Source organism: Elephantulus edwardii, unplaced genomic scaffold (assembly GCF_000299155.1).
Source record: "Elephantulus edwardii isolate Elephantulus edwardi_28Jun2011 unplaced genomic scaffold, EleEdw1.0 scaffold00008, whole genome shotgun sequence".
Taxonomy (NCBI): domain Eukaryota; kingdom Metazoa; phylum Chordata; class Mammalia; order Macroscelidea; family Macroscelididae; genus Elephantulus; species Elephantulus edwardii.
Genome location: NW_006399758.1, coordinates 10,616,026 through 10,628,927, shown reverse-complemented (window position 1 = coordinate 10,628,927; position 12,902 = coordinate 10,616,026). Strand labels below are relative to the sequence as shown.

At 38.0% G+C, this 12,902-nt stretch overlaps 1 protein-coding gene across 1 annotated transcript in view; it reads right to left on the bottom strand.

The window, feature by feature from the left end:
• Window positions 1–12,902, bottom strand: part of PREX2 (phosphatidylinositol-3,4,5-trisphosphate-dependent Rac exchange factor 2) — a 409,408-nt gene that overhangs the window by 118,304 nt on the left and 278,202 nt on the right. The window contains exons 32-33 of the mRNA XM_006880444.1: window positions 12,027–12,244; window positions 4,726–4,828 (exon numbers count right to left, since the gene is read on the bottom strand). Coding sequence (XP_006880506.1) covers window positions 4,726–4,828; window positions 12,027–12,244 — 321 coding nt within the window. The remainder of the gene's footprint in view (window positions 1–4,725; window positions 4,829–12,026; window positions 12,245–12,902) is intronic.

Below are 12,902 nucleotides of genomic sequence, written 5' to 3'. Positions count from 1 at the left end.
GTTTCTAAAAGCAAGCAAGCTGGGCAATGCACAGCTGTGATCCACAGAATTTCAAGGACTAATATTGGAAGCAGTTCACCTGGCCATAATGGGTGACTACTTGAGGGGAGCTCTGGTGGTTTACTGGTAAGGAATTGAGTTGTCAATGCACAGGCATGTGATTCGAATCTACCAGTTGCTTCACAAAAGAAAGGTGGGCAAACTCCTCCTTTGCCATTTGCTGCCTCTAAAAACCCTCTGGAGGTCAGCTATAGTTCTGACTCGCTTGTACACAACAAAAACAGTAACATTAAGATACTGGGGACATAGCTTCCAACATCGCAAGAATATGTTAGCAAGCACATGGTGATGTGTAGATGATTAAAAGCTTTGAAATCATGAGAGAAAGCCTCTGTAGTCATCACAGAGAGGGATTCATCTTAGAAGTTAAAGCAAGGGTGCCCGATTCATTGTAAACATGGCTCCCAATGCTTGAGGGTCTCAGTGACTTTGGAAATAAGTCATGTGTTTCTTTTGCCTGCACTGTTTTCCCAGATTCTGCAGCATTTGGTTCCTTGTCATTCTATTCTCACTTGAAAGTCTCCTTTGCAGAAAGTTCTTCCCTGGTCTTCCTTTAGAAATGAGCTAGTCCATCAGTATTCTTTAAGCATATCCTTGTTTCCTTTATAAGATTGATCACAGTCCTAATTATTTTAGTAATTAATTCCTTAATCACTGTCTCCCAACTAGGCTGTAAGCTCCATAAAGATGAGGTCTCTTTTATAACCATGACATCCTCAGCTCAAGGTGCAATGCCTAGGCTGTGTAGGACTGTTGTTGTTGTCGTGTACCACAGAGTCAGAACTGACCCATAGCAGACCTCCCAGTGGGTTTTCAGAGGCAGTTAATTGCACAGGAAATTGTCCATCTTTCTCCAGTGGGTAATGGTGTTGATCCGCATGCTTTTTGGATCGCAATGCAGCTTCTTGCCACTAGACCACCAGAGCTCCCTCCCTACATATGTGAAAGACTAGTAGGGTTCAAAAACATTTGTTCTTTTAGTTAATTTCTATAAAGCTATCTATAACATCATTATGTAAATGTGAGATGTGCAATCATACTAGTCTCCTAAAAATGCACATATTCCACAAAATAAATTTAATTCTGTATAACTTGGCTTTATTCATTTGCCACAAAGTCAGGGACCTCTCCAGAGTACTGAAGAGCAATGACGTCAGGCTGGAGACTAAGGTGCACCTGATCCGGGCTATAGTCTTCGCAATTGTGTGCTATGCACCGGAGAGCTGGACAGTGACTAGGGATGATAGAGAATTGATGCCTTTGAGCTGTGGAGCTGGGGAAGAGTGTTGAATATACCATGGACTGCTAGGAAAACAAACAGGATTGTCCTGGAGAGGGAGAAGCCAGGCTGTTCCTTGGAGTCAAGGATTTTGAATCTTTGTCTGACATACTTTGGTCATGCTGCAAGGAAGGACCAATCCTTAGAGAGGGACATCATGTTTGGGAGAGTGGAAGTACAGTGCAGGAGCAGAAGATCCTCAATAAGACAGATCAATTTTGTGATTGGGGTGGTGGGAATAAGCAGTTGGAGATGGCAAGGATGGCACAGGACAGAGCAGGGTTTAGGACTTTTGTACATAGGGTCACTATGAGTTGCAAGTGACTCAACGGCACATAACAACAACAAATACCCACTTACAGTGTCTAGGTTGTGTAAACGAATAATATGTTCAACTGATTGGTGGTATAAATTCATCCAGAGGCAAGATAGAATAAAGGTTTGATTATCCACTTCTGAAAAATCCATCATTGCCTATCTGACATAAAGAAAATTGTTATGACAGAACAGCAAGCAACAAATGCTGGCGAGGTTGTGGAGAAACTGGAACCCTGATTCACTGTTGGTGGGAGTGTAAAATGGTGCAACCCCTGTGGAAAGCAGTATGGCGCTTTCTCAAAAAGTTGCAAATAGAGATACCATTTGACCCAGCAATTCCACTACTGGGGATATACCCTGAAGAGACCATAGCTGATATCCAAGCAGATATATGTACACCCATGTTTACTGCAGTTTTGTTCACAATAGCAAGGAGTTGGAAACAACCTAAGTGCCCATCAACAAACGAATGGCTAGAGAAGCTGTGGTATATTCGCACAATGGAATACTATGCTGCATTAAAAAACAAGGAACGCATGCAATATTATTCAAAATGGTTGACTCTGGAGAACATTATGCTGAGTGAAATATCCCAGTCACAAAGGGACAAATATTACATGATGCCACTGTTGTAGAATGGGACTGTCCTTGGGGTTGGGGAGAGACTGAGTAAGATGGGTTCAATGATGTGTGCTGCACTGAGGCAGAGGAGGGAGAAAACTGTTTAAAAGAGATATATAACTGGGTGTTTCTGTCATCACAGGAGTCTAGAGCGAGGGCTGCATGGTGGAGGGGACCTGGGGGGGGGTTTGTGGAACAATGAAAGAATATTTTCTTTTACTTTTCCATAATTTTTGACTCATGTACTTATAACTTGTTAGTCAAATTTGTGTCTTCTAGGTTGCAACACCCCCATGATACATCTTCAAGGATATGAACATGTATGGCCAAGCACAATCAATAAGAGTGCATCTAAATTCCAAAATCAATCTCCATAATAGTCTATGTGTTTCCTACTGCCAAAGGGGCCCTTTAGAGTAGTGAGAGAAGATCTTCACCCTGAAACCCACAGCGTCCCTTTTCAGTAGGAAGTAGCTAAGAGAATACGCCATCCCCTTTTCCTTATGACTCAGGGTGAAGTCTCTCTCAGGGAGGAGTGATAGGGAATGGCAAAGGACACACTGACAAAGAAGATTAATCAGAACTGGCTTTGACAAGCACTGTGGCATTTGGACAAGAACAAACTGGGAGGAGGGTAGAGAGAATGGTGCAGCGGTGAATGAATGGAAACCCAAAATCTCTGTAAATGTTTATGAAAATTAATAAAATATAATTATAGAAAAAAAAAGAAATTGTTATGAATTGGAGTTAATTCTAAGGCAATTGGTTTGCTGTTATTTGCCTAGAATTAAGTTCAGTATTTCAATGCCCAACTCATTGATAAGTTGGAACTGACACACAGCTGCTCCTCCCGCAGGTTTTCCAAGGCTGTAAATTGTATGGCAGGAGATTACCTATCTTCCTCTCACAGAGCCACCAGTGGATTCAAACCAGCAGTCCAACTCCCTAAGGATTAAATTCTTAACAATTATTTCTTCCCTGGAAACAAAATGTTACACATCTAGAGTTTTGAGTACTGCTTGCTTGGCAAGCCACAATTACTTAGAATCTCATTAATTTCCCATGAAAAATAAGACTATGGGCAATACTGTAAATTTAGCATCCTAAAAGAATGTAGACTAACAATGTGAAGAGGCAATATTCAATTATTTATTGAATGTTGTTGCTGTGTACCATCAAGTTTGAACTGACCCTCTGACAGGTTTTCAGAGGCAGTTAATACTAGGTTTTTGTAGTTATGTGCTATTGAATAGCCTGTGACTCATAGTGACCTATGTCTATATCTAAAAGTCAGCTCTGTACTGAGCAACTCTGTTTCTGACACACCTACCTCCACTGCCCCAGTTACTGTGTCAATCCATCTTTTCAGGGTTGTCTTCTACTGTGTTGATCCTTCATCCTTAAAAGTATGATGTCCCTCTCCAAGGACTGATGCCTCCTGGCAACATGCCCCAAGTATGTGAGACAGAACCTCAAAATCCTTGCCTCCAAGGAGCAGCTTGGTTTCCCCCACTCCAAAGACAGACTTATTTGGGTTTTTTTTCATTCTTTATGTCTAAAGCGAGTGAGTAAAGCTATATATTTTCACTTTTGCAGAACAGAAAGCAATCTCTGGATATGAACTCAAGATTTATTGATTTCTACTGATTTAGTACGATTTCCAAGAAAGGAAAATATTTTCCACTTTGTTCAGTGTTTTATCACCTCCCCCCATGAGAGTAGGGAAATGTCTTGGCCTCTTGGACTGTGACTATATTTGTACACATTACAATTTTTAAATACACAAATGGTCTTATGTGGTTTTTGACTTTTTAAATGAAAAATGGTAGAACATTTATTACATTGTATTTTTAATCAGTTATTGCCTAATCAACCAATCAAAATATCTCCCTCAGCTGGTTAAGATTCAAATCATACACAGTGATAGAGTTAGGTTTCTTCCATTTATTTTTGGCTTCAATTTTTATTCTCTGTTTTATACTTGTCTTCAAGTATATTCCTTAGATGATGTATTGGAGAGTAGTGAAAACAGATTTCAGTAATTTTTGCTATATAATGTTTATAGGTTTTAGTGAAAGTTTGGATGTTCAAGTAATAGATTGATATAAAATTTAGAAGTGCCTATAGATTTGAGCATTTTTTTCTTTCCATCCTAAGGACAAGTATTTTATACGTTGTTGATGTTTACTGTCAAATTGGAACCAACCATAACTGAGTTTCCTATGGGTTTTCAGAGGCAGTAAATTGCATGGGAGGAGACTGTACATCTTTCTCCCTTGAAGCAGCTAGTGGATTCAAACTGTGTACCTTCAGGATTGCAGCACAGCTTCTTACCACTAGGCCACAAGAGCTCTATAAGTAAGTGCATATTAAACACATTAATATATAATTTAATACTTATGCTATTTTTGGTGCCATGAAATTCCATAAAATATTTAATTATGTACTTGCAACAAGCGGTTCCTCTTCTGATGGTCTAAAATAAAAGGAAACTTTCTCCAAATCAAACAGTGCAACCAGAGTATCTTCCAGCATGGCTTGTTCATCTGTCTAGAAAGAAAGATGGTAAACAAAATATAATAACATGATATGATATAATACAGTATAAATACAGATTAAAAATGGTTTTATTTAATATTATGCTTTATCAACATACAAGACAAAATTTATAAACACCTAATATTTTGTTGCAATTAATAAATTTCTCATAACTTTCTTTTATAGCACTAGATTTCTATTTCTCCTTTTCTCTATTCTCTAAGTTGTTACAGTGATAATTTTTCTGTCCATTTTGCAGCTAGAGTTTAACACGTATTTTTCCATTTACCATTGACAAGTAAATGTGTGCAGAAAAAGCAGGCTATCTGCCTCTAGACTTCTAAAATCTTACAAATATCTGGAAAGCAAAAACAATTGTTATATTAAAAATCTTCAGAACATATTGGTTATCCTATTTTATAATATAATAATAGGTACATTATTCAATTTACTTTTTATTAAAACTGTGACAAAAGCAATTTGTATGGATGTAATGATTTTTCTTCAAGAGTTTAGGGGCATGTATTACTTTCAATTGATTTGACATTAGGGATCTAGTCTAGCAATTTAGGAATATAAAATTCCATTTGTTTTAAACATACTTCTCTCTCATAGGATACATTCCTTTATAGCTGACTAAGGTCAGGCCTGAAAGGGTAACATTTAGTGTTTATTTCAGTGATATCATTCCTGGGATTAAATGACAATATATTAACAGGTAAGTGTATTATCTATCAACAATCTGCATTATGCAGATGACACAACCCTGCTTGCTAAAACTGAGAAGGACCTGAAGCGTATGCTGCAGAGGGTCAAGGACTGCAGCCTTCAATATGGACTGAGGCTCAATGTCAAGAAGACAAAGATTTTCACCAGCATCAGCATGGCAGCGTCAGGATGGATGGCGAAGAGATTGAAATTGTTCACAGCTTTAGTTTGCTTGGCTCCACAGTCAACACTCTTGATATCAGTAGCCAGGAAATTAAAAGACGTAATGCCATGGGAAAGTCTGCTGTTAGGGACCTCTCCAAAGTACTGAAGAGCAATGGTGTCTCTCTGGAGACTAAGGTACATCTGATACAGGCCAGGGTCTTTGCTATCACTTGTTATGCATTAAAGAGTTCGACAATGACCAAGGAGGATAGAAGGAGAATTGATGCCCTTGAGCTGTGGTGCTGGAGAAGAGTATTGAATGTACCATGGACTGCTAAGAAAACAGATTCATCCTTGAGAGGGTTAAACTGGGCGGCTCCTTGGAGGCAAGGATTCTGAGTCTCCGTCTAACATACTTTAGACATGTTGTAAGGAGGGACCAGTCCTTGGAGAGGGACATCATGCTTGGTAGGGTGGAGGGACAGCACAGAAGGGGAAGGCCCTCTATGAGGTGGATTGATTCAGTGACTCGGGTAATCAGGATGGGTTATCAGAGACAGTGCAACTGGCACAGGACAGAGCAGGGATTAGGACTCTTGTACACAGGGTTGCTATGAGTCACAAGCGACTTGACGGCACATAACAACAATAAGTGTATTATCTACTGGGTTCTTTACTAATTTCCTTCTGAAAGAACAATTGGACTTATCAAACACAGCTAATTTCTTTACACATAAAAATGGTTTCCTTAAGGATGTCAGTAATCTTAAAAAAGTAAATTTAATGCTTACATGTGCTTTATAAAATTGCTGTAAATTGTACCTTCTTCAACTTTAGCAGAGGGTGGTAATCAGAAAGCTCGGGTAGCTTAGTGGTAAGGAGTTGTGCTGCCAACCCAACAGGCACATGGTTCAAATCCACCATCTGCTCCATGTGTGATTTACTGCCTCTGAAAACCCACTGGAAGGTCTTCTATGAGTTGGTTCCCACTTGATGATACTTCACAACAACAACAGTTTAAGTCTTAGTTGCCAACCAGTAAACTGTAGGTTCATGTTCACCACTGAGATGTGCCTTATAAATCTGGCCTGTAAAGCTATTTCTGATCAGTATTGAAAACTCAGTGGAGCTCAGTTCTGCTTTGACACACACAGGCTTGTCATGGAGTGAACCTGAAAAGACAGCTTCATGAAACAGAAGCTTAGTAGAATTATTCTTTATTTGAACAATTTGAATGAATGAGAAGTTGAATTAGAATTGAATAGAGAAGTAGAAGTTGAGGAAGGAGGTGATAAACTATAAATAATAAGGTGGACCAGGCCCCAAAACATAAGCCTGGGAATGGGAAGGAGGTTAAGAGAATTGTCACTTTTACGCATTAGTTTGCTTCTTCAAATGCAGGCACCTTGGTGGTGCAATGGTGATTTTAAATCATTGGCCGGCTCGCTAGGAGAAAGACTTACTGATCTGCTCCCATAAAAATGACCTCCTTAACAATTTGGAGCAGTTCTGTTCTGTCCTTGAACGTGAGTCCTAGTACAAATTTGAACTGATGAAAAGTCCACAGGTCTGGGGTTTGGAAGTTTTCAATTTTCCTTCGTCTTTTAAATTGTCACCTATGTTTTAAATTATTAGTTAAGTACTGCAGCTCATGGTGCAGAAAGACTGAAGAAATGGACTCCCAAGCCTGCACCTACAGAGAACCCCTCCCAGTCCTAGCAGGATTTCTGTTCTTGACACAAAGCCAGAAGAATGAAAAGTTCCTTGAGGTTTTCTTTTCTTAGCAACCTTTGTATGTGTTAATAATCCCATAAACTATCCTAAGGGCTTTACAGAACCAGTTTGATTTCTTTGTAATGCAATATTGCTGAGTTAAATCTATATAGTGTAACATTTAACCAAGTATACAATTCAGGAAACTGTTGTAATTACTTATTTTTGAACATTTTCAAAAAGAAACCTATGCTTGTTAGCATTCACTCCCCACACTCCTTCATCCAATTCACAGCTCCAATAACCCATAAAGCTACTTCCAGTCTCTATAAAGTTGCCAATTTGGGGCATTCAATAATGATGGGATCAAACAATATGCGATCTTTTCTGACTAGTTCTTTCACTTAGCAATGTGTTTTCCAGTTTCATTCATGTTGTAAAATTCCTTATTGTGGCTAAATTATCTTCTTCTATTGTATGGAATATTATACCACAATTTGCTTATCCACACATTATATGATGTACCTTTGGATCTGCTTTCACTTTTGTGTTATTATGAATAATCTTTTTATGAACTTTCTTGTCCATGTTCTTATGTAGAAACACATTTTCATTTCTTTAGGGTATATACCTAAGAGTGGAATTGCAAGTTCACATATGAACTCTATTTAACAATTTAATTATATACTACTTAGGAACTGACAAATTTGTTCCCCAGGTGATTGCATTATATTGCATTTCTTCCTGAAACATACAAATATAACAACTTATTGGCCATTTGGACATTTGTTTGTTGTTTTTGAGATTTTAATGTAAGATTATAGAGACTTTGGGTTTCCAATCATTCATTGTTACACATTTTCCTCTCTGCCCACACCTACCTTCAGTTCACTTTACTCTTTGAAAAGAAAAAAAAATATAATGTTATACAATACACCTCCTCTCTCACCTCCCCACCCCACCATCAACTTTATTCTTATTCTTTAAAGCTCTTATTCTGGATTCTTTTCATGAAAACAATACCTAAACATAAGTCCTTTTAAAATAGTTCCCTCCCTCATCTGTTTCAATGCAGTGTACATTATTTATTTCCTCTTTAATTAGTTTCCCCCCAATCCCGACATTAGTTCTGTTTTACAACAGTGGCATCATGCAGTATTTGTCCTTTTGTGACTGAGATATTTCATTCAGCATAATGTCCTCCATGGTCACCCATTTTGTATAATATTTCATGAGTTTAATATAACATAGTATAATAATATAGTAAATATAATATATGTTTAGTATAGTATTGCTGGGTCAAATGGTACTTCTATTTCCAACTTTTTGAGAAAGGGCTATCTTGCCTTCCATAGTGATGAACCATTTTACACTCCCACAAACAGTAAATAAGGATTCCAGTTTCTCCACAACCTCACCAGCATTTGTTGTTTGCTATTCTGTTAAATTTTGCTGTTGTTACTTGGGTAAGATGACTTCTCATAGTTGTTTTGATTTGTATCTCTCTTAGAGCTAGGGATTTTGAACACTTCTTCATGTGTTTGCTATATGAATGTATTCTTTAGTGAAGTGTCTGTTCATATTCTGTGCCCATTTTACAATTGGGTTGTTTATCTTGTTATGGTGCTCGAGTATTCTGTAAATTCTAGATATAAGTCCTTTATCTGACATGTCATTACCAAATATTTTTTCCCAGTCTGTAGCTTCCCTTTTTACCCTGTTGGAGAAGTTTTTGGATGTGCATAGGGATTTGATCCTTAGAAGGTCCTATCCTTCTATTTTATCTTCTCCTGGTTGTAGGTTTTTCAGGATGCTTGAAAGACTGTTAATGCTGAGGATTAAGGCATCTAGCGTTCTTCCAAGCTTTTCTTTAATGAAGTTTGTAGTCCTTGGTTTTAGTCCTAGGTCCTTGATCCACTTTGAATTGGTTTTTGTATATGGAGTGAGGTGTGGATCTTGTTTGAGTTTTCTGCAGATAGTTTTCCAATTTTGCTAACACCATTTGTTGAAAAGGCTGTTGTTTCCCCACCTAACTGATTTCATCTCCTTGTCAAAAAATCAAGTTGTCTATAGGTAGATGGGCTGATTTCCGGGTTCTCAATTCTATTCCATTGATCTGTGTGTCTGTCATTGTACCAGTACTATGCTGTCTTGACTACCATTGCAGCGTAGTAAGATTTGAAATCAGGGAGTGAGATGTCTTCTACCTTGTTTCTCTTTTTAAGGAGTGTTTTGCTTTGTTGTTGTTGTTTTGGGTACCATCTAGTCACATTCCTCATTCAGTTTTTAATTGTGCTTTTATTGCTAAAGTTACTGTATTGTCTAAGTAGATAAATGGCTATGCTGCCAATTCAAAGGTAGACCATTTTAATCCACCAGCTGCTCCAGAGGGGAAGAATGGGCAATCTCCTCCCAGGCAAATTAACAGCCTCTGAAAATCCACTGGAGGCCAGCTATGAGTCAGTTCTGACTCTACAGCAATCAGAGAATGAGAGAAAAAAAATATATGTATATACATATACATATATACATATATATGTGTGTATATATATATTAGTTTTAAGGATTCTTTATATATTCTAGATATAAATTATTTATGAAAGATAGAATTTTCCAATATTTTCTTCTTTCCTGGAGATTTGCAATAATATTAAGTTTTAAAAATATCATTACTTGATTATACTACAGCAGTTTGTTTTCAAAGAGTAGTAATTCATTAATTCAGCAACACTTAACACGTACCATTTGTTAGGAATTAGGCTAGCAGTTGTCTTCCCAGCTTATGCAATATATATGTGATAACTACGAGACCTGATGGCATAGTACTTAATGTGTTAAGCATCCAAACAAAAGATTAGTGGTTCAAATCCACTAGCTACTCCTTGGGAGAGTCCTTCCTTACAGATGTACATTTTCAGAAACCTGACAGAGGGTGGCTAGGCGTCAGCTTTGACTTGATGTGGTGGGTTTGGTTTTAATTAATAACAAATGAAACCTTCTGTCGCATATTGGGATGCTAACCAAGAAGTCACAGATCTCCAGCAGTATGAATCCATTCATGGCTCCTCGGAACAAAAGTACCCGCTGTCCTGCCCCACGACTTCCGGCCTTGGACACCCAACAGAGGTTTGCTATCAGTAGGAATGCAAGATGGAAAGCATGTGATGGTGGTGAGTCTGACTTTTTGTTTTGAAAAATCCTCCCCAAAGCATCATATTTCAGATTGTTATTAATTTAATCTTCTGTTTACTTTATTAACAACTAAATGGATTACACATTGAGTGCATAGTCTTTTCTTCCCCCACCAAAAGAATCCACTATCTCTCTGCAGTACACTTAGACAAAATTCTTATCTAATAATTCCAGAACCTTCTGTAAGTGTGCAATTACACCTCCCTACTATCAACATCAATGAAATAAAATACAATTTTGATGTATAAAACAGTGTCTACTTGCTTAAAAAAAGGCAGCCACATTGCAGTAGTTATATTTTCTGTGTGTAATGTAGTAGACAAAAATAGCATCTTAGGTTTCAAATCAAATTGCATGTAATAAACCCATGAGATTGATATATAAAAGTGAATGCATTTGTCTCTTAATACCATGACAATTAATCAGAGCCACAAAAAATTTTGTGAAAAAACTCTAAGTTCATCCCAAATTATATTTGTGAAATATATTAAAATGCTTCCTTCATATCCACTTTGGAAAGCTGATGCTAAACATGGAAAATTCAACAGTAATTATAGCAACGTTTTTAGATTTAACAGGACAAACATCCAAAGGAAGCCACTGAAATAATTTAATATATGCAAATTTAAACAGATTGGCAGATATTATGGCAAATGTGAGTTGTCTGAGTCTGGCTGTCAAACATGTCTCAGGATGCCAACCTCAGTGGGTGTGTGGGTTTGAAGACAGCCTGTTTCTCTCTCCTGTGACTCTTCACTAACAACAACAGTAACAGAAAGACCCTCCTCCCTCCGACGACCTTCGTAGCCAGTGCTTACCGAGAGAGTTGGAACAGATGGAAGTTTCTCAGCTGGTAGCACTCACAGTGAATAAATAATCAGGAAAGAAGTTCTACATTCCACATAACTTATCAAAACTTATTAAAAAATATATTCTCTTAATGTAGCTGAATGACTGCTGATATAAGAAAGCAGGATAATAGGGTAAGATAAACAATCACTTCTTTCTTAGGGATCTGATATAGATGGAAGATCCCTGGTGGCGTAGTGAGTAATGTGTGAGGTGGCTCAACCAAAGTTCAGTGGTTTGAATCTACCAGCCAAGGTGCTGGAAAAACATGAGCAGTCTTGTCCCACAAAGACTAAACAGCTTCCAAAATTGATGGAGAGTCTCTATGAGTTTGAAACAGCTTGATAGGAGTGGCTTGGTTGACTGTCTGCTTTCCATTTTTTATTGTTGTTGTGTTGTTGTTAAGTGCTGTCAAGACAACTATGACTCATTATCAACCCTATGAACAGACGATCTGCACCCTGTCCTGTCCCATCCTCACACTTCCTGACACACAAGAGCCCACTGCAGCAATCACCAGTCAATACACCTGGTTAAATGAAAGTTGACAAAGTCAATGGTAGGTAGGCACTGAGCTTCTTACCAGGTTTGGTGACAGTAAGGACTGGAAATGGAAAAGCACACCGGCATTTGCTATTTGGTCCAGCCACCGCCTGCTGGCTTCCCAAGTTTCCATCTCATTCTCTTTGCTGTTGTCAAACATCTGGTTCAAGGCCGCCATGAGCTGCTCGGAGAAGGCGCAGACGGTGGCCACGAGGCTCTGGCAGAAAACCATGTCTCTTCGGAGCTGCGTCTCACTGTCTGTGAGCCAGGAGAAAGCAGAAGGCTTTGAAAAACGCTGCAGATGCCATTAAGCATTTATATCCGCTACGGTATCATACCTTTGTCTAACTCAGAGAAAATGCAAATTAAAGCTCTACAAATGAACTCATAGATCTTCACAAATAAGCCCTTTAGAAGACAGTAAACACCCAAAATGTGAGAAATAGAAATATCATTTCTCTTAATCAATTTGAAGACTTTATTCTGAAATCATTGAGTTGCTTTATGAAACCTGAGGGGAAAGTCAAAATCTTCATTGTTTATTTCCCCCTTTTTTGATGTGACTTGATTTGTATATCAAGTGTATGACACTTTAATGCAGGAATTTTAAATTTTCCATTTGTGCTGGCAAATAAAATCCAATACTATTAATACAATTTTTTTTAAAACCACTATTTACTAAACCTCTTTATGGGAGTTCTGGTAGCTTAGTGGTAAGAAGTTGCTCTGTCAACTCAAAGGCAGACAGTTCAAATCCACCAACTACACTATGGGAGAAAGATGGACAATCTCCTCCCATGTGATTTACAGACATTTAAATGCACATGGGAGAAAGCCTGTTTACTATTCACATGCAGTAGTAAAGAAATCTATGTCTTCTCAAATTAGTTATTTGACTTCAATAGCTACACATATT